Consider the following 24425-nt stretch of genomic DNA (forward strand, 5'->3'; position numbering starts at 1 on the left):
TCAGGAGCATCCTGGTTCTCCCAGCAAAGTGTAATAGAAAGGCAAATGAACCGGTTACTCTGGAGAGAGGTGCCTTATAGCTGCTGAAGGAGGAGGATTTCCTGTGTATAGTGAAGCAGGATTCAGCCACCTGTCCGCGCTCCTGCTAGAGGAGCTGCTTGCAGTGCACGGTGGGGCAGGCAGGACGCACTTGAGGCTCTAACATCGCTCGGAGGGTGCTGGAACTGGTGGGAAGCAGAAAGTGGGAAGTGCTGAGTGTCAGAGCCTGTGGCTTGTGGTTTGCATGTGGGTGCCAGGCTGTGCGGAGAGCCGGGCCGGGGGTCAGGAGACGCCGGCAAGGCAGTGAGCTGGTTGAACTGGGCTCTGAGCTGTCACCAAGCGGCATCTCCCCCACGCCTGTGCCGCCCGTTTCCCCGGTCCCGGGGCAGGAGTGAGCGGGTAGTAACTCCCCGGCGAGGTGCGGCGCTTGGTCAGCTCTGCCCGGGGCTGGCCGGGCCCGCAGGCCGGGCTGGCCGGGCGCTGCCGCAGGGGCCTCGCTCGCGTCCCGCCGTTGCCACGGGAACGTGTGTGTCCGGTGCTTCATTGCCAACGGCAGCAGCCCGGCTGGTGGCCGCGCTCCGGTGTGTGAGTGTCCCCACGCCCCCCGGGAGCGGGAGGGGGGAGATTCCGGTGCCAAGGCCGTGTTTTTGGGGCGGTGGCCGCGTTCCGGAGGTGCGGCCTCGGGAGGGGCGGGGGCGGGCGGAGCGCCGGGGCTGGGGGCGCTGACGGCGGGAGCTGTGGCTGTAAATTCACAGCACTGTGAAGCTCTGGCAGGCCCTTGGAAGGGAGCCTGGTCCGCCTTGCCCACCTCGCCGTCAGCTGAGAGCTTGAGTTTATGAAAAGCAGGAAGGGGAAGGTGTAACACGAGGCTCCTGTTAATTATCTCTGCCGTGGTGGAGCTTTTACAATAAATTGTGGGATGGCAGTACCGAAGCGATAAAAAGACAAGAGGGGCTGGAGTATAAAAGTGCCAGGTGAGGCTTCCTGGGGAGCAAGGCTTGATTTAGAAAGCTCTCAGCCACTTAGTGGTGGGCTGCAGGGGCAAGAGATTAGTCCTGGAAATTCTGCTTCTCCTTTCCTGGCTCCCATGAGATGCTGTTTATATGGTAATTACAGCTAAGCAGGTGATTTCTAAGGAAGAAACGTGATCCTGCTACTTAAGCCTGAACAGGGCAAGATGATTTAGGTGAAGAAAAGTATTCAGGAGCATCCTGATTCTCCCTTTTAGCAGATCTCCTCTCTGGCTCTCCCAGCAAAGTGTAATAGAAAGGCAAATGAACCGGTTACTCTGGAGAGAGGTGCCTTATTGCTGCTGAAGGGGGAGCATTTAGTGTGTTCAGTGAAGCACGATTCAGCCACCCGTCTGCGCTCCTGCAAGAGGAGCTGCTTGCAGTGTAGGGTGGGGCAGGCAGGAGGCACTTGAGGCTCTGACATCGCTTGGAGGGTGCTGGAGCTGGTGGGAAGCAGAACGTGGGGAGCGCTGAGTGTCAGAGCCCGTTGCTTGCGGTTTGCATGTGGGTGCCAGGCTGTGCGGAGAGCCGGGCTGGGGGTCAGGAGATGCCGGCCAGGCAACGAGCTGGTTGAACTGGGCTCTGAGCTGTCACCAAGCGGCATCTCCCCCACGCCCGTGCCGCCGGTTTCCCCGGTCCCGGGTCAGGAGCGAGCGGGTAGTAACTCCCCGGCGAGGTGCGGCGCTGGGTCAGCTCTGCCCGGGGCTGGCCGGGCGCTGCCGCAGGGGCCTCGCTCGCGTCCCGCCGTTGCCACGGGAACGTGTGTGTCCGTTGCTTCATTGCCAACGGCAGCAGCCCGGCTGGTGGCCGCGCTCCGGCGTGTGAGTGTCCCCGCGCCCCCCGGGAGCGGGAGGGGGGGATAGCGGTGCCCAAGGCCGTGTTTTTGGGGCGGTGGCCGCGTTCCGGAGGTGCGGCCTCGGGAGGGGCGGGGGTGGGCGGAGCGCCGGGGCTGGGGGCTGGAGCGGTTCGGGTGCCTGGCACAGCGTGCCCGGTGGGGGTGTGGGGTGTGAGCTGGGTCCCGCCCGAACTGTGTCAGGCCGTGGTGCTCACCCTGCTGCCGGGTAGGCTTCCCTGCAAGGAGAGGCTCTGTTTGGGAGGGAGGGAGGGCGGGATTTCAGGGGGGAGGCTGCCTAAGGAGCCAAGGGGGGGCTCTGGTGCCGGGCTAGAGGAGGCGGCAGCGTTTTGTGTCGGGGCCTGTCCCCTCCTGCTGCACCCCCCCTCCAGCTGCCCCGCTGTGCTCCCCATCAGAGCAGACTTCCCAGGCCAAGGTCTGCCCCCCCATGGGATGCAGCTGTGGCCGCATCCAGGCCCTGGGGCAGGAGTGGAGGGGATGGAGGCTGCTGGTGCTGCCCTCCTCTTCTTGTTCACGGGCTTTTGGGTGTTTGGACCTTAAACCTCAGTGTTGCAACGTGTAAATGAGGGTGTCAGTGCCTGAAGGGTGGGAAGGAAGTGGGTGAAGTGTCTGTGACACCTCAGGGTTACTGCAGTCCTGGAGGAGGACAGCAGTAAGCCAGGAAATAGGGCCCGTTGTCTGTTCTGGCAGCCAGGAATGTGTGTGTGTGCTGGGTAAGTGGGTATGAGGCTGGAGCCTGCCGAGGTGAGGCTGGGGGTGTTGCTCCTGCCGCTGCTTTTGGCTGTTTGCCTGTCTCCAGTTTGGCATCTTTTAAATTCAACTGCTGTTGGTTTTGCCAGAGATTCAAACCCCCTTGTGAGAACTGGGCAGGGATGCGCAGAACTCTTGTTGAGAAGGTGTTTGCAGGTTGAGATTAAAAGATTTTGACTTGGATTGGGGTTTGTGGGAGCATTTTGGGTGAGCTGGGTGATAGCAGAGCTCTGTGGGTGACAGCAGTGGTCAGGATGTGGACACAGCACAGCTGTGCACCGTGAATTGATGCCACAGAAGCTGGGATGTGGTTCAGAAAGGGAGAGAGGATGGCTTTCAGGGATGCTGGCAGTGCCCCATGTTCCAGCTTGGGTGTGTGGTTCAAGGGTAGATGACCAAATCCTTGTGTGGCAGCAGAGCCGTGGCTGCTGTGCACATGCCTGAAGCCCCTGGGCAGCGCGGACTTGTTCGCCTCGTGCTTTTAGCTGCAGGCTGCTGTGGGTCCAAGCGTTTGCTTTGGGTAGGGTAAGATACTGCCCGTGGAAACAGCCTGATAGCCTGTGTCTGCCTATGAGTTCCATGAGCTTTGGCTCAGATCTTGACAGGAGCCACTACAGAATGGCAGCGCTTCACTGTGTGTGATGGAGATGGAGAGGTGGTTGTCAGGCTGGTGACTGGGCCATGGACCTAAAAGCCGGCCATGGACTGGTCAACCCGCATTCCTTGTGGGGTGGGGGTGCTGGAGAAGAACTGCCGTTAGGATCAAGTCTTTAGCAGCCCTGCCTGCATAGACGTGGTGTTCATGTTTGAGCTCATTGCTGTTGTTCCTTTAATGGCTTCGTGGTTTTCTTTCTGCTGTTACAGCCTCGAATGCCTGTAGAGAGCCTCGAGTGTGAGTGTTAATAAGTGAAAATTAGGGCCCTTGTTCTCCCGGGAGAAATGCTCTTGGGGGCTGTGGGAATTTCATGCCTGGAAGGAGTCATATTTGCTGGATAATTTCTGTAGCTCAAACCAACCGACTGAGCCTGGAGACTCTAGTTCTTCATCAGAGCATTGAACTCCGTGCTGCGTTAGTTAGAAACAGGACAAAGCTCCTGGCACGGGGGGTGGGCATTGGGCTGGCGAAGTGGGAAGGGGTCTGGTCTGATCTTGTTCACGCTCGGGGCAGCCGCGGTCCCCGGGCTGGAGGTTGGTGTAATAACCCTGAGCAGGTGATAAGGTCGGGCACAAAGTCGCCTGGGGTCAGCTGCTCTTCCTGGATTTTCAAAGTCCCATTGTTGCTCCTTCCAGATTAGCTGAGACATGGCTACCAAAAACGTTCGTCGATCTAGTGAGCTTTCTACAATATTACAACGGAGAGTAGTAACAGCTCCAAAGAAGAAGTATGTAAATGTAAGTACCTGCTGTGGCCAGATAGGAGCTGTGGTAAGGCTGGAAACCTGCCCTGTGTCCCTCCTCTGCCTGCCCCTCCTGTTTAGCCACACTGTGAAGGTACACACCACCACCCCATCTCTTTGCTGCCATACTTGTGTTGGAGGTGGCCATCAAGGTGCAGTGGGAGATGGAATGTGGGCTGAAAGTCCAGAGTCTTGTCTGAATGTGCTGCTGGAACCCAGTTAATGGGATGTCCTGGGCAGTGCACTGGAGTAGCTGAAGCATTGGGGTGCTTCTACCCATCCTCTTGGTGAGGGCAGCAGTATCTTCTGTCACGGAAGCATCCTTGCAGGCGCTGCTCTGACCATCCCTGCCCTCCCAGCAGCTGGGGCTGTGGTGGGGCTGCTCAGACTCTGCCTGAAGACTTGAGAGACGTGTCCAGTCCCAGCTAGAATGGGGTCCAAACCAGTTCTGTCATGAGTGTCATCCTGGGTTGAGCGCAGATCCAGCCCTTGAAACAGCTGTGGAGTTGGGGCAGTTCCTCCTCCCCATCCATGAACGTGGGGCAGTTCCTCCTCCCCATCCATGAATGTGCCTTTTGCTGGCCAAGGCTCCCTTTCCTGGAGGTAACCTCATGGAGGTGGTATCTCTGTATGCTTCTGTGGAGGGGGCTGTGAGGCCAGAACAGAGAGAAAACAAGGGCTAATTAAAAAGATAACTAAAGCTTGGACCCAGCCAGCTCCATCTCGGTCTTGGCACAGCGCTGCTTTTCTGCTCTCCTGTGATTCAGCCGGCAGTGACATCTCCACACGCCGGCTGGTTGTGAGCATTGTGCGAGGATGGAGTTAGGGGGTTTCTGATGACTCCTCCCCACTCCTTTCAAAGGTCACTGCCTGAATCCTGCAAAGCTAAAGGGGAAACAAATGCCCAAAGAGCAGAAATCCTCAAAGGTGTCACATCAGAGGACGAAGGAGAAGCGCAGGGGACAGAGCCGCTTGGTCAGAGCGCGTGTTCCGCTCTCCATCATTCATTGACTGATGTTAAATATTTCAGCGGGGAACTTTGGGGACTTCCAGGACTATCCTAGTGGCTGTGGTGACAAATGGTTTATCAGTGGCGCTTGAACAAGAAAAGCCTTTCTGAAGAGAGGTGTTTCTGCAGCTCTTGTTGGTGTTTTGTGTTTCAGTGGACACCCTCTGCCTTCCTGGAGAAGTCTGTCACCAAGGCGCAGAGGATGGCCAGCACCCAGGAGCTGAGGCGGTCCCGGATTCTCCCGCCTCTAGATACGAGTGAAAGCTCCTGTCATGAGGTAGACCTTTTCCTGCCCTTTTCCTTGCCCTTTGATGTGATGTTTGAAGGAGGTGTGTGCTGGTGGCAGGCTTTCCCCCAGCTTCTCTAAATACCTCGGTGACAAGGTCCTGCTGTCCTTTGAAACCGCTGCTGCTGGACGAGTTCCTTCTGTTGGGGAAAAGGGAAAACATATTTCCCCCCGGGATGATGTTGAAGCGACATCTGGTGCTAAGCCAGGATCAATAACCCCCGACCGAGTTCTGCTGGAGTTGAGTTGCTATCACCAAAGGGATGGTACTGGGGGAAGGCTGGGGTGGGACACAAGGGCAGGAGCTTGCCGTTTTCCATCCTCCCTCTGAACTAACCTCCTCCTTCCTTGCTTTGGTGTAGTCACAGCAAACCCTCAGGGCCGTGACACCCTCAGCAGTGGCAGAGTGGACCTTGGAAGGCCGTAGACCCTGCGGTACCTGCTCAGGGCTTAATGAAGCCGATTTGTTAATGCTTTGGCTTGGAAGGAGGAGCGTGAGCCTTCAGAAGGGTGTGAGGGTTGCAGGCTTCAGGGTCTTGCCAGGGAAGTCCCCATGGGCAGAGTGGGGGGGGATGTGTTTTATCTGGAGTAACACTTGCTTGGATGGGTGCTTAAAGCTGCTGCTTCCACAGGACCAGTGGGTATGACACCACCCAGACAGGAGGTTACTGGGGGGGACAGTGAGAGACCCGTAAGGAACGGGTGAGGGATGGCCTGGGACAGCACGGGAGGTTGGGAATGTGTCAGATGAGTGCAGGCAGAACTGGCAGCGAGCTGCAGCTACTGGCTGCAGTGTCACCATGGTGTCTGGGGACAAGTGGGAGACCTGCCTCTGTCTTTCGGGTGGGCACAGTGCAGCTGGAAGAGGGGAGACGAGGCTGGGAGGACTTATCTCTGAGGAATGCCTCTGCCTGGGGGACAGGGCAATGGCTGTCTGGCTCCTTGCTGAACCAGCCCAGGGCTGAGAATAGCATGCTTGGCTCTGGTAGGGCTGTCCCTGTGCCTCCCGCCTGTGGACCTGAGAGCACCAGCTTCAGGAAGGCACCCAGTCCCTTCTGGAAACTTCAGAGGCGTTAGCAAGGCATCGGCTGTGCCACAGTGTGCAGCAGAGAGAGCAGAGCTGTCCCCTGCCTCCCCCAGGGCTGGGCTGAGGTGAAAGGGAAGTCAGAGGTTAGATGTGCAGCGAGAGCTCTCAGGGCCTGGGAGGAGCTGGAAGAGGCTGCGCCGAGGGCAGGGCTGGAATTGTTGGTGCCCTTCAGTACCTGTCAGGAATCTCTCAGGAATAGCTTGGGTATGGAGCAGAGCCGGCTCGGGGCTGGGGAGATGGATCAGTTATGGGAGGATGGGTGTCCCCAGCCTTGTCCTTGAGATGCTGTGGAAAGGGGTGGGAAATCTCTGCCTCCCTTGATGTTAAAACAGTCATCTCGGTAAGGAGTTGTGAGGGCCTGGGACAGGCTACCAGGGAGGGGGTTGAGTCACCGTCCCTGGGTGTGTTTGAAAAAAGGGCAGATCAGGTACTATGGGATATGGTTTAGCACAGGACAGGATCAGTTGGACTCGATGATCTTAAAGGTCTTCTCCAACCTTGTGATTCTGTGATTTCACCAATGGCTGGTGGCAAAGTCCATCCAACAGTGTACCTGAGCATCCCCCACCAAGCTTCAAGTGGGGTCACTGGGATGGAGTTGGTGCCGCGGCATAACCGGGTGCGGAGCGGTGCTGGAAGCAGGTCCTTGATCTGCTGCAATCCCTTCCATGGGATTACTCTGTTGTGGTGCTTCGGCATCAAGCTGTCAGGTGACTTGGTCTGGTTCTGCCAGCTCACTGAGGAGGCAGCTGCATCAGCAGGGGGGTTTCCTCTCTGCAGGGTACCAGCCCTGTCCCAGTGGTGCTGCTGGAGGGAAAGGTCGTTACAGAAAGAAGTGCTGTTCCATTCCCAAAGGCTCCTGTTAGTGGTGGGAAGCAGCGGTTTTCCTTCCGCCGGGGACTGAACGTACCGTGATTTGTTCCTTCCCCTCAGGATTACTCCCAGCCGATCACCTGTGTCACAGACAGGGGACACTTCATTGTGCGGATCCGAGGTATTGGTGCCCGGGCGGTCCTGGACTTCCCCCTCCACCTGGACTTCTCCACCTGTCCGGTCAAGTACAGCAGCCAGAAGACTCTGCTGGTTCGCAACATTGGTAACCGGGAGGCCCGCTACTCCATCAGCACTCAGAGGTAAGGGACCTCACTTCATTTGCCCAACAAAAGGTGTGTGGGGGTGTTTTTCTTCTAGAGCTCTAGAGCAGCAAGTTTCACTGCCAGGAGCTTGCTCCGACACGGGCTTCCCCCAGAGTCACAGTGTCCTTCAGGTGTCTCCAGGCACTCCAGCGTGGGGTCCTCCACAGCTATAGATGGGATCTCTGCTCCCTGCCATCCATGAGCTGCAGGGGGACAGCCTGCTTCACCATGGTCTTCTCCACAGGCTGCAGGGGAATCTTTCTCTCTGGTGCCTGAAACACCTCCTCATCCCTCCCTGCTCCTTCTTCCCTGGCCTTGGTGTCTGCACAGTTCCTCGCATCATCTCACTCCTGTCTCCTGGGGCAAAAAGCAGCTTCTTGGTGGTTTTTTTCCCTCTAACTGTGATTCTGAGGCACTGTGACCATCCCTGATGGGCTCGGCCTTGGTCAGCAGCGACTCCAGCCTTGAGCTGGCTGGTGTTTGCTCTGTGGGGCTTCAGAGAGCTTCTGGTTGCTTCTTGCAGAAGCCACCCCTGCAGATCTCCCCTTTCTCCACCAGAACCCAGCCATGCAAAGCCACAACACAGGTACAGGCACATGTGAGAGAGGAGGAGGACAGCAGTGGGGTAGAAGGGAATGAGAGATCCATCTGAGCATGTAGAGGCCAGCTGATGGGCCTGTATCCTCTATGTTTTATCTGTGCAGGTTGAACTTCTGGTTTAGTTGATGCAACTTCTCTTTTCTGGCCTGAGCAAACTCAGGCTCTTGCCCATTCACAAACCAGCTCAGGTGCCACCGTTCCCCAATCTGCTGTCCTGCTTGTGCCACTTGTCTTTGCCTCCCCTCTCTGGGTTCCCTTCCCTGGCACCAAGCGTAGAACTTTCTGCTCTCCCCATTAGGGTGCTTTTGCAGCCCATCTCCCATCCTTAACTGTTCCTCACAGTACTGAGAGCTCAGCTCGTGCATCTGGTCACATCCTGGTGATGTTCCCTGCCCGGTCATCGTTTGTGCGAGGACTTGGCTGTTTTCTGTTCTGCTTTTTGCTCCAGAGAGGAGCTTGTCAGTGAATGTGTGGGGCCAATTCAGCATCTTCGATAGCTTCCAGAAAACGTGGTCGCATTTTGGCCATGATTTGACTGCTTTTTCATGAAAAAAACCCAGCCAGCCACCTCAGCACTGCCCATTCTTCAGTGTGCTCTGTGCCTGCCCTCCCTCCGCAGCAGGGCCGTGCCCAGCCCCTAACCGCAGCGCTTGGGAATAAAAATCCCTGGAGGCTAAATCCAGTAAGTCTCTTCCCATTGCTCTTGTGGTTCAGGCAGGAGAATGAGTTTCTTCTCTGTGACATTGGCAGAGAGAAATGTCATTCCGATAGGTTTAAGATGAAAATGGTGTCTGGGAGCAGACAAGGCGCAGCGCTGCCTTTTCCTGCGGCGATGGACGTTGTGCTCTGCCGTGCTCCAGGGACAGAGAGGGTCGGTCTGGGATTAGATCCCTCTAGGAGTGTCCCCACCCAGCTCGGAAAGCTCGGGAGATGATCCTCCAAGGCAGAACGCTCAAGGATCCCCTGTGGTACCCATACACTACAGGGAGGTGTGGGGATGCACAAAGACCACCCGAGGTTATGAAATTAGGGCTGAGGTGCAGGAAAAGGGGGGAAGGGAAGGTTGGGCTTGGGAGGTGCTGAGTGTACCTGGGATTTTTCAGTGCAGTCTCGGATGCTTTGTCCTGAGGGACTGGGTTTGCTGGGATGGTTATGCTGCTTGACTTTGGCTGTTACACTGCTGCCAAAAAGTAGCATGTGCAAACATTAAGCCTTTGGGGCTGGAGGTAGCTTTTAATGAACTAGGTTCTCCCAAACTCAACTGGTTTTAGGATGCCAATTAAGGCAGCAGTAGACCAAAGAAAGCTTGGCTGTTAGAAGATGAAGGTAGCCCGGGACTTGCAGTATAGTGCAGCCTCCTTGCACGCTGCGTTTACTGAGCATGTGGGTGCAGGAGAGAAGCCAACGTGGTGCTTTGAGGGCCTGTGTCACAGACTTGCCAGCTTCTTTCACTTGTCAGCTGCCTTTCTGCATTATGTCAGGAGTATGCTGGTCCTTGGTATCCTCGTGGGACATAACTTGAGCCCAACTCTGTCAAGATGGGGAAGCTTGACCCCTGGTGAGAGTAAGCAAGCCCTAAATAGCAAGGTAGATAATTATCAGAGTGCTTACAGGTCTAGTGTTGCTCTCTTGCTGAAGGGCCGTAATGGGCAAGATCTCAGCAGGTCCTGGTGTGAAGGGGACTCCTGGGTTGGTGTGCCTAGATGAGGGTATAGGAGCTGGGGACTGCAAGGTGCCGCTGGGAGATCAGGACCTGCGAAACTTCAGACATTGTGCAACAAAGCAAGCGTACAGCTGGATGTAGTAAAAGCATGCCAGAAGAAAAGGAGCTATTAACCCCCCCTCCAAACCTTCTCTCCTGTCTTTCAGGAGTAGCAGGTTTCTAGGTGGCAGAAAAAACCCTGATTCCCAGGGACATCAGGGTCAAGCTGTGCATGCAAACACCTCTTACCTGCTCTGGGCTCTTCAAAACCCATTCTCTGATGGTATGGTCCGGACTGGAGCCTGGATGCAGAATCTGGGGAGGATGAAGTCATTTCATACCCTCGGGACTTTGGAGAGCGAGGGTCGCCAGCCGTGTTTCTGACCCGCTGTGTTCTGGGTTGCTGCTGCCAGCTGCTTGTTTGCTCCTCACACAAGCGAGCTGCCGGGAACTAGAGTGCAAAAGAGCCCCCAGAGCTCCCACCACAGTCCTGATGAGTGTGTGTGTCTCTGTTGCAGCCCTTTCTCTGTCGATCGCTCCATCGGTACGCTCGGCATCGGTGAGGCCATGCAAGTAAGAGTGGACTTCCACCCGCTGAAGTCTGGGGATTATTGCGGTTCCCTGATAGTTCGCTACGACACAGGTGAGTGTCCTATCTGCAGGTCTGCGTCCTTCAAAGCAGAACAAGGCTTAACTTCCTTTGCAATCTACTTGTAAACCCTTTTGTTTCAAAACCTCTGTGTATTTTGGTGCTTAGAAGGGCAAAGGCTGAGTCTGTCCTTATTCTGTCTGTCTGGTGTCCTGGCCCATCCCTGGGCGTTCCCTGCTGTCAGCACGGTGGCCACCACCCCACACCCCTGTGACAGTCATCTGCCATCATTGCCTATTGTCCCAAGCACCCAAATTCCCTTGCTGGGTGCTATCCCCCAGCTTTACCTCCAAGAAAAGTGAAAACCAGCTGGTGTTTTGGGGCTGTTAGAGTGCATCCCCCTCAACAGGAAGGATAATGCTTTGGGAATCTGTTTTCCTGGGAGCTGCTGGGTGGAGGAAGGATGAACCTCGAATCTGGGTGACCGCGTGCGTACGCGCGTGTGATGTTCCATTCCGAACCAGTGCTGGATTTGGTCCTGTAAGCGTAACGTGTCTGTGGGGGGTGTGTCTCTATGGGATGCTGTCACATGCCCACTGTCCCTTACACACCTCTGTCCCATATGCCGCTTCCCCGTGGTCTTGCTCCAGCCCCTTTTTCTACGCCGCCCTCTAAATCCCACTCTTGACAACATCAGGACTAAAGCAGCCAGGACGTGGGGTTCCTGGGATTTGTCAGGAAGAGACAGGTAGGAAATCTTCACGAGGGTCCGAGGTGCCACCGAAGTGCCATCAGCTTCATAAGTGGCTTTAAGAACAAGTTGAGGGGGGGAAAACTCAAGGAGAAGGTGAGATGTTAAACAGCTTCTGTCAGGATCTTCGTGGCTTGCTTGGAAAACCTGAGTCTTGTTCTCACTGAAGCAGCTGGTTCCTCCACAGCTTACATGGGGTTGGGTTTCTGCAGTGATGCTTAATGTTTGCTGCAACTGGGACAAGCCTGTGCCTGTCCCTGCTTGAGCAAATGTAGAGGAAGTCACAGTTCTCCCTCTGCCCGATACTGGGTGGATTGAAGTGGCAGCTCTTCAGACTGTCGTGATCCAGGAGTACGGGCACTGCTTCTACAACACAGGGAAGCTCTTGTCTGCATCCCATCCTGCCATGGGCTGTCGCTTTGCTCCTTCCTCTGCCACCTTCTTTTCTGGCCCACACCCTGCAGGCATCTTTGGGGGGGGATCAGTGAGAGACTGGGAGAGACTTGACACTTGTGGTGGGCCTGGAGGAGATGCCGTGTGAGCTGTGGCTGAGGTGGGACTCCCCTGGGAATGAGGGGTAATAAAAGCTGTAGCCCTTTCTTCTGTGACCTGAGGCTCGCTGCGTTCCTCGTACTTCCATCGGCAAGTGAGAGGAGTAAAGAGTCCCCTTTGCTTTCTTCCAGGTGAAGACATGAACACACACCTTCATGGAGTGGCTGTAGACGTCAACATCTGTCTGGATGAGGAGCCTGTGACCATTGAGAAGACCTACCTCACGCTGTCGAAGCGCAGATGCGTGGCCATCCACAACCGCAGTGACATCATCGCCCGCTTCCAGTGGAAGGCTTGTGGCACGCAGGAGGAGGAGGATCAGCGGGAGAGAAGGTCCGTTTCAAAGATGCCTTTGGTTAGGTACCCTGCCCAAGGGGAACGCTACCGTATGGCCTCAAGGGGGGTTGGTGCTTTTAGGACAAGTCAGCCATCCACAGCATCAGGGTGGGTGTCCCTGGGCTTTAGGGTAATGGAGCTGGGTGCTTCCCATCCCAGTTCCATCCACCCTCTGGCTGAGGGTGATGTTTTGGGGAGGAAAGCTTGATTGCAGTGAGTGGATTTCCTCTGAGAGCGAGCTCTGGTGTTTGTGGGAGCTGCAGACTGCTGAGAGCCAGTGGCTCCCGGGCTGCAGAGAGTCTGTGAAGCTTCATTGGCCCAGGAGGATGAGGCCATCTCCTGAATAGGTTTGGGCTGTCCAGGTTTCCAGCACGGGGTGTTTCTGCCTTTCCTTCAAGCCTGGGGAGAGTTTGTAGGTGGAAGGGTCTGCAGGGAAGGAAGGTAGGGCAGCATGGGACTTGGAAGTGCATTTGGGCTTCAGAACCCCCTGTCTTCATGGTGGTGAGAGATGGGGCTGGATCTTCAAAGGACGTCTTTGGGGAAGCTTTGAAAGGCCTCTCTCAGGTGGCAGAGACACACTCTGGTGGAGGCGGGGTGGGGAGCAGAGGGGATGTGGTTGTTCCTTACACCTGCGGGTCTGAAAGGGAAGAGAAGACAGTGATGCTGGGAACCTGCAGCCCAGAGCAGGGGTCTGATGCCCTGCCTGGTGATACGCTGCCCTGGTGCTCCTCATCCTCCTCTGCCTCCCCTGAGCATCCTGGGGGTAGGAGAAGCCAGTTTGAGGATGGAGGTGGATTCCCCATTGGTTGTGGCAGCAGCTTTGAGCTAGGTCGCTCTCCTGAGGGCTGCTCACTTGTGTAAGACCCCAGGACGCAAGATCACCTTTCCCGCCTCCTCTTCTGCAGCATCCCCGACCAGAGTGCCAAGGTGCAAGGAGAATCCCTGCTTTCCTCCAACGGGATCTTCAGCATTGAGCCAGCGGTAAGTGAGAGCTTTGAAAGCTCCCTTTCTCTTCTTCCTCCTCCTCTTCCTCCCTGAATGAGGTCACTCAGCAGATCCCTGCTTGATGTGCTGGGAGGAAACATTGGGTTTCTGGTGGGGCCAGGAGAGCTGGCGGCAAAAAGCGTTTCCCAACTCGTGATGGGCACCGGGAGCCTAAAGCTGGGCTTTGCTCCCAGGGCTATAAATGAAGAGCTGCCCAAGTGTCCTGACCACGTTCAGAGGGATGGAGCCTTACATGTAAAGGCACACCTTGCACAGGGCTAACGCAGGGTGTGGGACCATGTCAGTTGAGATGCTGACCTGAAGAGCGAAGCGCTCCTCTGTGGGAAGGAGGGCAAATTCAGCCCCCGGAACTTTGTCACTGTGAGGGTGATGGAGCCCTGGAACAGGCTGCCCAGAGAGGCTGGGGAGTCTCCTTCTCTGGAGACATTGAAGCCCCCCTGGATGCATTCCTGTAGGATTTACCATGTGTGACCCTGCTCTGGCAGGGGGTGGGACTGGATGAGCTTTGGAGGTCCCTTTCAGCTCCTAACGGTCTGTGAGTCCGTGACTGGCTGGCACCTCTGAAGCGATCCTGCTGGACTCGCTGGAGTGTGATCTGGGCTGGTTGCTCCGCTATAGCCCTAATTTAAGAAAATGCCTCTCCCAGGTGCCAGTAAAGGTCAGGGACTGGGAAAGTTTTTCGTAGCTGCTTCCAAACTCCCTTATAAATATTGTTGATCAGTGTTACTGGCTCTTTCCTCTTCCCTGGTGCTCTAAATATCGGCTCATGGGGCCACGGTTGGAACGAAGGGATGTGACGTTTGAAGAGAAATGGTTTGCTGTCTGCTTCTGTTTTAGGAGGGAGAGATTTTGCCAAATTGTTCAGCTGAAATTAGTGTGACCTTTAAGCCTGAAGAAGCCAGAGTGTATCAACAAAAGTTCTACTGCGACATCTCAGGTACGGCTCCTGTCCCCTCCTGCTCTTGCCCGTGGTGGGGAGGAGCCTGGCTGAGGTATTATGGTGGGAATTTGGGGAGTTGCTTCTCCCTAGACATCCTAAAGCCCTGTGGTGGTTAGATGCTGCTGCAGGTGGCGAGCCCTGGAGCACCCAGGTGTGGAGCTGAGCTGTATGTTGGGTGCAGGTGGTGCTGAGCTGCATGAGTATAAACAGCAGATTTTTGTCTTGGGTTGTGTTTTCCTGAGCTTTACACCTTCCTTGAGTGGATTTCAAAGCTCATCTTAGCACATGGGAAGAGATTCAGAGGTGGCGTTGGAAACTCAGCATCACCCCAAATCCTGTGTTCAGTTTGGGCACCTGACTCCAAGAAGGACATGGAGGTCCTGGAGCGTGTCTAGAGAAGGGCAGTGGGGCTGGGGAAGGGGCTGGAGGGCAAATCCTCTGAGGAGCGGCTGAGGGAGCTGGGGGCGTTCAGCCTGGAGAAGAGGAGGCCGAGGGGAGACGTTATTGCTCTCTCTAGCTCCCTGAAAGGAGGCTGTGGGGAGCTGGGGCTCAGCCTCTTCTCACAGCTAAGTAGCGAGAGGACGAGAGGGAATGGCTGCAAGTTGTGCCAGGGGAGGTTCGGGTTAGAAAGGAGGAGAAATTTCTTCTCCGAAAGAGCCATTGGGCATTGGAAGGGGCTGCCCAGGGAGGTGGTGGAGTCACCGTCCCTCAGGAAAGGTTGGATGAGGTACTTAGGGACATGGTTTAGTGAGTAATAGAGGTGGTGGGGGGATGGTTGGGCTGGATGATCTTGGAGGTCTTTTCCAGCCTTAATGATTGTGTGATTGTTTCAGGGTGCAAAGTGATGGCTCAATTAGAAAGCAGCCCAAGGGTTTGGTCAGAAAGGAGAAAGCAGCCCAAAGGCATATCTGCCAAGGGAAGGGTCCTGTACCTTTCCCTGGATCTTCCTGGGCTGATCTCTGCCAGCCCCAAGTCGGAGGCTAGGGCCTGGAAAATGCGGGATCAGAGGGAATTGCTGTTCTGACATTGAATTCTCTCCCCAGGCCGTGAGACCAGGCTGCCCCTGTGCATCCAAGGGGAAGGCATAGGGCCTCAGCTGCGCTCCAGCTTTGAGCGTCTGGACATCGGGGATGTCTTCATGGGAGCAGCACACAAGTACGAGGTGAGCTGTGAGAGCTAGCAGGGCTTGGGCTGGAGCCTGGTGGCTCCTTGTGGGATTTCTGGCAGCTCAGGAGTTGTGAGCAGGGCAGTTCTGTGCCAGCTGGACAAAGGCAGAGGTTCTATGGAGTTATCACTGCTTTGCCTGGAAAAAACCCAAAGGCAGAACTTGTCCCGTTGTATTTCCTTTGCCTTCTGCCTTGCAGGTGTTCATTGTTGAATTAGAAAGCAAATGGGTCTTCTCTAAAGGAAATGTCCTTCTGCGTTTGCATTTTGCCTTCCTGCTGCAGGTGGTGCTGTTTAACAAAGGACTCATCCAAGCTGCCTTCAGCTTGGTTCCTCCAGCTACAGCTCTGGGCTCCTGCTTCACCTTTCTCCCCAGCGAGGGGGAGATTTTGCCAGACGATCTCCAGGTCATCCAGATCTCCTTCAGTTCCACCATCCTGGGGAAGTTCACAGAAGAATTCAAGTTCAATGTGAATGGATCCCCTGAGCCCGTGACCTTGTCTATCAGGTGAGTGGGGAGGTTACAGGAGCTTGGTGGGCACCTCTGGAGTTATCTCTGGGTAGTGATCTCCCACCTGCCTCATTTTCTGGTGAAGCAGAGAGAAAAAGGTGTTGTGGGAGGTCTTGGCATGGGGATGCTAGGTTAAGAGCTGAGACCCTTTAACCTTGGCTCCAGTTTGAACCTTGCAACCCAGGGGTGATGACCTTCCTTCCTTCCTACGCCCTCAATATACCCTGTTTAACTCTGAAAGACTTGGGTGCCTGTAGGAAGCACCTTGGCCTTCTTGGTGGAGCTTTCCAGGACACTCTTGGCACGGAGTTTGGCAGTGACAGGTTCCTATCGTGACCCTTTGACACCCCAGTGTGATGATCCTGGGGCTGGAAGTGACTTGTCCCAGTGGGTCATAACCATGGGCTGTTGGGATAGTGTGGTGTAGGCAGGCAAGATGTGGGGCTGGCTGTGCCTCCTCGGCCAGCAGCCTCCTGCTAGATCAAGGTAGCCAAGAAATGAAAGGAATCTGCAGTGGGTTTTGCTGGTGAGGCAAGAGAAACCGGTAAAAACAGAACAAGAAGTTTATTGCTTGAAGAGAGAGCGGGGAGTCGGTGTGACCAACTGGAGCTTCAAGACACCCACCCACCCGCTCGAGCTGAGCGCCCCGCTCCTCGGGAGGCTTTGAATGCTGGATTGAGTCCCATGCGGAGAACAACTCCCATTTGGATGTGAGCTGGCTGGTGGGACACTGGGCTATGAAGAAGGGAACGAGGATGAGTGTTTGAGCAGTTCTTTGTTATCCTTCCCACTCAGCAAGAACCCCCGAGTCCACTAATGCTGCCATAGATGTGATCGTTCCCAAAACATCCGCGTTTCCCCCCCAGGTGGAGCTGGGCTCGGGTGGCATCAGCCATGAGGTGAATTCATGAATGGTGTGTGGCTCCAAGGGCCGATTTCAGGCAGTGATGGCGAGTTTCAGAGTTTGGAGCTGATTTTAGGGACAGGAGAGGAGGTGTGGTGGGTTCAGGGCCCCGTGTTTGGTTTAAGATGTGTTGTTCTTGGCTGTGTCAGCAGTGAGAAGCTGATACATTCCTGTGTAGAATTGTTGCTGATCTTGTTGTGGTTGGTGGGTGTCTGTGCGCTCCCTAGGATTCTGATAATTGTGTGGATCCAGATCTCCTGAGAAGACGCTCAGCCACTCAATGGAAACGCTGGCTCCAGCTGAGAAGAAGGGAGCCTGAGGAGGGTTACTCCATTGAGTCCGCTTTTGTGTGGGCATCTCTACCCATGCGTTAGAGATGGGGAAACTGAGTCACGGAGCCATCGCTTGTTTGGGGCCCCTCATTGAGCCAACTTGGGGGCATAGCTTTGCCCTATCCTGCCTGACACTGTGCCCTAAGCCCCATCTGATAGCTGCTGGCCACCTCCTGTCCCCTTGAATGAGGGCAAGGGTGTGAGGGGCTGGTTTGAAACCCGCCGTGGTTCTGACACCGGCTCTTACCCGCCCGAGCAGCAGGGAGAGCTGAAAGCTCTGCAGTTCTCTAACTCAGCCAGTGCCTTGTCTGTCTGTCCTCACAGTGGCTGCGTCATTGGACCAACGCTCCACTTCGATGTGCCTGCCCTCTGCTTCGGTGACGTCTCCTTCGGTGAGTGCGCCCTGGGCTTGGACCGTGGGCCGAGAGGTCCATGCGTTACCGAAACGGGGCGCTTGGAACCTCAGAGCACCCAGAATGTGTGTTCCTCTGCAGCAGCAGCCTTCAGGGTGTTAAAAGCAGGACTGATACCCTTGGCAGCAGAATGGCTGCGAGGGTATCAGTCCCTGAAATGCCCCGGGAATGGGAGATGGGGAAAAAAGGGTGATGCTGGCGGGGGGAAGAAGGGCGGTGCCTGGGAGGGGGAGAAGGGCGACGCTGGGGTTGGGGGAAAAGGGAGATGTTGGAGGGGGAGAAGGGTGATGGAGCTGTGAACCAGCCTGGAGCTGCTCTGGATAAATGTTGGGAGGACAGGAGCCATTCAGTCCCCTGAGCCTTAGTGTGAAATGTTAATTAGTGCTGGGAGGGCACCTTGTTATCACCTACCCCATAATATGCCCAAGCCATAGCTCTGCACAGAGCTCCTTCCCTGTGTGCCCCCACCCCGAAAGCCCAGTTCTGCTGTGCCAGCAGCGCTGGTGGCTGAGCATCCAGAGCTCCATTGAAATGCAGGTTCTGGTTCTCCATCTCTGCCTCACAAAAGGCTTTTTACTGAGATGAGGTGAAGTTTTTAATGGGAAATCAGTTGTGGATTGATGGAAGGGCCATTATCGAGATGGGCCAGCCAAACCAGATGTCTTCTCCTGGGCTGGTCTCCTGCCTCTGCAGAACATCCCCACTGAGTGGGGTTATGCCACTGGTGCGGCAGGGAAAGCTGGTGTCAGAGCTTTTTGAGCAGTAATGAGACGTCGCCGTTCGTTAGGGAAGGTGAGACACGGCTTCTGCTGATTTCTCAGCCAGTGTCAGGCTCAGCTCCTGCCAAGTGGGCTGCAAACCTTCCCGTGCTCCATCTGGTCACCCTGAAACAGGAGATGCCGTAAGGCTCCAGCTAACAAAACTGCATCAGAGGGCTTTGCATCGGGCTGTAGCTCCCCATTTCATCCATCCCTGCTTTTACTGCAGCTTCTCCTTGGTGCCAACCTGCTCTTCCGTATTGCAAACCATAGGGGGTGTTCATGGGGAGTTTTACGGATCCGATTCTGGGAGTAAATGCTCTGTCTGGCTGCTCACTCTTACGTGAGACGTAACCGGTGCTGGTGTCGGGGCAGCTGAGAGAGAAAAACTCATGGCTTTGGGCGTCAGAGCTGCCAAGGAGGGATCTCCATCACCAGCCTGGCACAGAGCTTCCATGGCAATTAATTCCTTGCTGGGCTTCTCAATTAGCTGCAGTTGAGATTGAAGAGAGCCAAAGTCCAGGCGCAGTTTTACCGTGAGAGGCTGTTCAGCCCAGGAATGGTGGGATAACGGGGGCATAAATCCCTCTGTGTGTCTCTTCCCCAGGCTTCCCTCACACCTTGTCCTGTCGCCTCAAAAACACCTCCTTGGTGCCCATGACTTTCCACCTTCGCATCCCCGGGGACGGCTCGGGAGGGCCCAGCGTTACCAGTGCTGCTTGGCTGTTGAACAACGATCCTGAGCCCTGGAGATGGGGAGTTGAAGGTTCCATCAGGCCGGCTGAATTTACCATCGAGCCTTGCAGCGGGACCATCCGCGCCCTGGGATCCAGGAATATCAAGGTGTGGGGAGAATCCGTCCGGCCGTGCTTCAGCAGATGGAGCTGAAGCTTCACTGGTGGGGAGGGTCCGGGGGGGCTTTAGTGATGGGAGGCAGATAGATGCACTTCTGTTGTCTGGGTTGGTCCGGGATGTTTGTGAAGGGGCATCGGTTTGTTTCCAGAACCATCCGCTGAGCATCCTGTGCCCTATGGTCAGGTGCGGAAGCCACGTGTGTGCTTGAGCGCTGCGTGGAGCTGTGGCTTTGGCTTAACCGTGGGCAGAGGAAGGATGAGGACAGCGGGTGGCCATTAGAGAGATGCCCTTGTGTAAAGCAGTTTGCTTTTCTTCCCGGACTTGTTTTCCCTCTCCCAGTGAGCAGAGGAGCTGCATTCACTGCAACCATCCCTAGGGGGGGCTGAAGCAGCTCTGCCAGGTGTGACCTGCACCCAACTTCTGGGGCCCTTGGCATTTGGCCCTGGCTGTAAAGCTGAACTCGCTGGGTTTGAGGCAGCGCATTGCCCCGGGATTTACGCTGTTGTAGCTGAGATTAGAACCGAGATTAATTTTAATACAGTGGTGAGCAGAGCAGTTGTCTGATTAGGCTTTAATTCAGCTTACACACACCCTGTTAACCACACAGGGTGTTGAACCAAGCAGATGCTGTCAGGAGACCTTTATTGCTCTCAGACTCTGCTCTACACATGGAGCAGCAGAAGGATGAGGGGAAAATCCTTCTCCTTACCATGGAAGGAGAATCAGGGGACGCCACACACGGAACGATAGTTTTTGGGGGTGGTGAACGTCTTTGACGGTCTTCTCTGTCACCAGGTCACCCTGTGCTCCAACACCGTGAAGAAGTACAAGCTGGCGCTGGTGGTGGATGTGGACGGTGTCGGCAAGGAGGTGCTGGGGCTGCTCCTCACAGCCAGGTATCGGCGCTTTCCTTCGCGGCGTGTCCTCTCTCCTGGTGCATCGTCTCTCCTCCCCTCACACAAAGGCCAGCTCCAAACGAGAAGTATTACTTAACGAGCTCATTAAGCAGGGCTTTGAAAGCAGCCAGTGTTGAGGAGCATCTGTGCTCACCGGACAGGCACAGCCCCCAGCCTTTTCCTAATTATATTAATTAGATTAATTATAGACCTATTTCTTTGGTGGGTGAGGTGTAACAGACTTCCAAAGGGCTGTCTCTCTCCTCCTTCCTGCAAGCAGTCAGTGGGGGAACTGTGTCTGTGTTGCCACCAAAGCACAGTGTTCCTTTGGGATGTGGGGAGCAGCCTGGTGTCTGTCTGGCTTAACAAAGGCACGTGCTAATGGGGAAGGGGCTTAGGGCAGGACTGGTGCAGGAAAAATAACAGCAAGATCTTCCGAAGGAGAAACAGAGTCCTTGATGCTGAGGAGAGCTCAGGTTTTGCTGCTTCCCTCTGGTCCTTTTGAGCATGAATGTTCTCACACTTAAGCTGGAAGTCATCCCTGCTGCAGCCAGGCTGGATCCCGCTGTGCTGTGGGTGTCGGTGTCATTACCAGTAGGATGCAGCTCACTGGTGCTTTTCCGCCGTCTGGTCAGTGTCTGGGCTGTGATTTTATTTTTAACAACCACCCACTGCGTAAGGCAGGGGCTGGCTCGGACCTTCCATCGCCACAGCAAGCAGTTGAGGCTCTTCAGGCCCCTTTTCTGGAGAGGAGGGAGTAGTTTCTGCTGAGATACTGGGCCATACTGCACCAATCCTTGGTGGGAAGGTTCCTCCAGAGCTCAGGGCTTGCTGTGGGAATCAAAGGGAATACAGGAAGCTGAAGGTGATTTATTGCTGTCGGGGTAATACATGTCTGTCTGACAGTGACAAATGTGTTCCGCTCCTCTGTGCCCTATTCAAGGAGGAAACAAATTCTACGTTCTCTCAGTATCTCTAATTCCCTTTGGGACATCTCTTTGCCTAGATGCATCGCTCCTGAGCTGGAAGTGCGGGACCCCACTGTGACATTTGGCCGGTGCTTCCTAAACTTCCAGTACGAGCGGCCGCTGACCCTGGTGAACAAGAGCCGCGTTCCAGCCTGCTACAGGCTCCTTCCTCAGGTTTGGCATCGCATCTGCCCTCAAGAGTTATCCAGGGGTTTATTAAGGGGATGAAAAATAATAACAAAGGGGTGGGGTAAGACCTTGCTGGTTTATATTCAGATGGGTTCTTGTTTTCAGCAGACCTTTGGGTGTAGAAGAACCGCACCACCCCCCCCCCCCCCGCATATAGACTTTGGGAAGAGGTTTGTATTCTAGTCTTTAGGTTGATTTTATGCAGGGTGTTGAAAAGCTGCTGTGAGGAGGCTGCTGGCAAGGGTGTGTATGCCTGTGGGTGCAGCAGCTTTTGGACCCCCTTGGGATTCAAAGCCCATCCCGCTCTCCTAGCTGGGTTCCAATGGTAGATGTTAAGGAGTGCAGGTTTCTTCGGAGGTCGCTCTGAATTTGGGTTTGATTCTGTCTCTTACAGAAGCACAAGCAGGGTGATGCTGTGCTGTACTCCAGCCCCGTGTTCTCTGGGATCATCAAGCCTTACAGCACTGTCAGGGTCCCGTTGGTGCTGGAAGCCCAGAAGTTGGGACATCAGTCTGCTTCTGCTGTGCTCGCTGTGCTTGGGAACAAGAAATCCCCATTGGTGAGTCCTCGAGGTTCCTAATTCCAGGGATCCTTCCCGGGGCTGCAGTACGCAGCCAGGGTGGACAAGGAAAGGGGTTCGTGGTACAAGCAACAGTCAAGGTCTAGAGGAGAGGAAGGCTGGTGGGACTTCTTGGGCAGGTGACAGTCTGAGAGTCCGATGTGGCACATCATTATAGATAGGGGAGACAGGATAACGAGCGCAGTCTGCAACTCAGCATGGTCCCTGGAGCTGAGACTCTGCTGCGTGATTAGGTGAGCAGGAGCTGCTGCTTCAGAGCAGGAACTTTTGTTCAGGAGGGCACTGGGACACCCTGTGTGAGAAACCACGCTGAGAGCTTGGCCCATCACGTCGAGAAGTATCTGTCTTATCTCTGCGTAAAGCCCTGTGCATCTCCACACCCCTGGCATCTGCAAGGCAGGGACTCTTCCTTTTTCCAGCACAGGCTTGGAAATGGTGAAGCATTCCTGACGATGTTTCTGGAGCCTCCTGAAAGATGCTGTTAGCGTTCAGGCATGCACAGCAGCAGCAGTGACAGCAAGATGTAGGCAGGAGAATGCCTTGTGTAGTGTCCTGGCTTCATCTAGCTGAAATCTAGAACAAATGTAGTTAATTAAATTTAAGTTTAGAATGATATTAACTTTGGAAGCGGCTGTTTCAAGATGTCTTGCCATCTCTCTGAGCATGAAGTAGGATGCTACAGGAACCTTAAGCTTTCTGTACCCGAAAGGGAGGCTGGCCTTTTGAAAGCAGGCTGGGGATTGAAACTGTCATTAAAACAGATGGAAACAATGCTGCTCAATCCCTGGATGCCAGGGAACATCTCAAGCCTGGCCTTTGTGGCTGTGCTGGTAGGAGAGACAGGCAAGCGTGAAGTGGGACAAACCAGTTGCTTGGGCGTAGATGTGGTGTTTCCCTGGAAAAGGGGGATTTCTGCCCTCTAGAACCAGCCTGCTGTTTAACTGCAGGTTCCTTGCAAAGCTTTTCTCCTTGAGCTAACAGCTTCTGGGTTCAAAGCTTCACCTTGCCTAAAGTATTTGCCTTTGGAAGTGAACGTCATCTTCATTTTCCTTGTGCTTCAGCTGGAGGATCCCAGCTCTCCCTGGCAGGGGGTTGAGTGGCTCCACAAGCCCGTGCAGTCGGTCTTTAACATGCAGCATTTATGCTCCCTTGCCGCGAGCGCCGGTAGAGGCTTCCCTGGGTGTACTGAGCGCAGGGATGGGAGTTTCTGGCCGTGGGGCGGCATTCTCCCTGTTTCCTATAGTCTAAGCAGAGTAGTGGATTCATCTGAAGTTTTCTGGGCTAGCAGAGCATCAACTTGCACATGCTGCACTGGTGGCAAATCCTCCCCATAGGGATCCTGTGACGTCAGCCTGACCCCGGGGGAGTGGCTGCAGTGCGTCACGATGGAGCAGAGCGCGAGCTGGCTCTGAAGTCACCCCGTCAGCGCGGATACCGAGTCTGCGGCCGCACCTTGCATTGCGTTGAGTCCCTCTGGGTGTCTGTCGCTTGGTGTTGGGCTCGCAGTGGCTGCGTGCCAGCTTTGCTGTGGCGTATTCTGTCATCCTCTGTGGGAAGGAGCTGGTAAAACCCAGACCTGGGGTTACTGGTGGTCACTTGGACCACGGCTGTCTGCCAGGGACAGATGCTCTTCTTTCCTAAAGGATCTACCGTGACGTTATGGTACCCAGAAGCAAAGCCAGAGTGGTACTGGGGTTTGTACGTGCAGCAGTATTACCCAGAGCAAAACTCCTGTCGCCTTTCACGGGTGTCACATTGCCCATCACGCTGTTGAACAGGGTTTTTCTTTCCCCCTTTAAGAAGACAGCAGATGAAGAGTTTCGTTGGCTTTTTAATAAGCCTTCTCCTTGGTGAGGATTCATTGTGTTAGTGCACGTTCCCTTGTTAAAACCAGCTAGCCTGAGCATCTTCCAGATGTTATTGTGTCCACCTCCAGAGGGCTCTGCCCTGCCTTTGCTGCTTCCACCCCACTGCTACCGGGAAGCCAAGGCAGCTGGTGAGACACAGCTCTTCCCTCCAGCTCCTTCTTCCTGGCAGCTCTGGGCAAGCATCAGTAAGACCTCAGCTCTCCCTACCTCCCTCCTCCCGGAGCGATGAAACATCTATCATCACACAGCTTTAGCTTCCTATTTTTGAGGTACCAGCCTTGGTACGTGGCTTGTTGGGGGTTTTTTGGCTCTTGCACAGTGCGCTGTCAAGAGATGAGTGTTTACAGACGCTGCTCCTTCTGCCTGAACTGGACTAGTGATTCTGACAGCTGTCAGTGCCTTTTCCTCGAGTGGGCCATCGTTAAAGGTTTTCCATCACAGAGGCTGGTTTGTCCTGAGGTTAAATCCCACTCCGTGTCCTCCGGTGAATCGCACAGAGATTGTCAGTGCTGGGAGTTCTGTGTGTTCGGGTTCTGTTGAAAGGTTGAAGTGTTCTTAGGAGCTGGGCTTGTTCAGCCTGGAGAAGAGAAGGCTTTGAGGGGACCTCATTGCAGCCTTCCTGTCCCTGAAGGGAGCAGAGGAACAGGAGGGAATCAGCTGTTCCAAAGGGCAGACACTGGCAGGACAAGGGGGATGGAGTGAAACTGAATGAGGGAAGGGTTAGATGAGATATCGGGGGAAGTTCTTTCCAGAGAGAGTGGTGAGGGCCTGGAAGGAGCTGCCCAGAGAAGGGGTGGGTGCCCCATCCTTGGGAGTGTTCAAGGGAGTGTTGGATGGGGCCCTGGGCAACCTTGTGTAGCTCCAGGCATGGAGGTTGTTGGCCCTGCCTGTGGCAGGGTGTTGGAGCTCTCTGGTCCTTGAGGTCCCTTCCAAGCCAGACCGTTC

General features: G+C 55.1%; 3 protein-coding genes across 3 annotated transcripts in view; 2 read left to right on the plus strand and 1 right to left on the minus strand.

Annotated features, from left to right (window-relative positions):
- Positions 1 to 24425, plus strand: part of LOC311195299 (nischarin-like) — a gene marked incomplete at both ends in the record, with an annotated part of 539550 nt that overhangs the window by 235842 nt on the left and 279283 nt on the right.
- Positions 1 to 24425, minus strand: part of LOC311195133 (nischarin-like) — a gene marked incomplete at its 5' end in the record, with an annotated part of 179710 nt that overhangs the window by 51888 nt on the left and 103397 nt on the right. The window lies entirely within an intron of this gene.
- LOC311195288 (hydrocephalus-inducing protein homolog) overlaps positions 5261 to 24425 on the plus strand; it is a gene marked incomplete at both ends in the record, with an annotated part of 38432 nt that continues 19267 nt past the window's right edge. Inside the window, 8 exons of the mRNA XM_084268670.1 lie at positions 5261 to 5335; positions 7365 to 7564; positions 10388 to 10512; positions 11893 to 12053; positions 13940 to 14039; positions 15086 to 15204; positions 15491 to 15714; positions 17278 to 17431. Of these exons, the coding sequence (XP_084124796.1) occupies positions 5261 to 5335; positions 7365 to 7564; positions 10388 to 10512; positions 11893 to 12053; positions 13940 to 14039; positions 15086 to 15204; positions 15491 to 15714; positions 17278 to 17431 (1158 nt within the window). The remainder of the gene's footprint in view (positions 5336 to 7364; positions 7565 to 10387; positions 10513 to 11892; positions 12054 to 13939; positions 14040 to 15085; positions 15205 to 15490; positions 15715 to 17277; positions 17432 to 24425) is intronic.

This window comes from Gallinula chloropus, assembly GCF_964237585.1.
Source record: "Gallinula chloropus genome assembly, chromosome: 10".
Taxonomy (NCBI): domain Eukaryota; kingdom Metazoa; phylum Chordata; class Aves; order Gruiformes; family Rallidae; genus Gallinula; species Gallinula chloropus.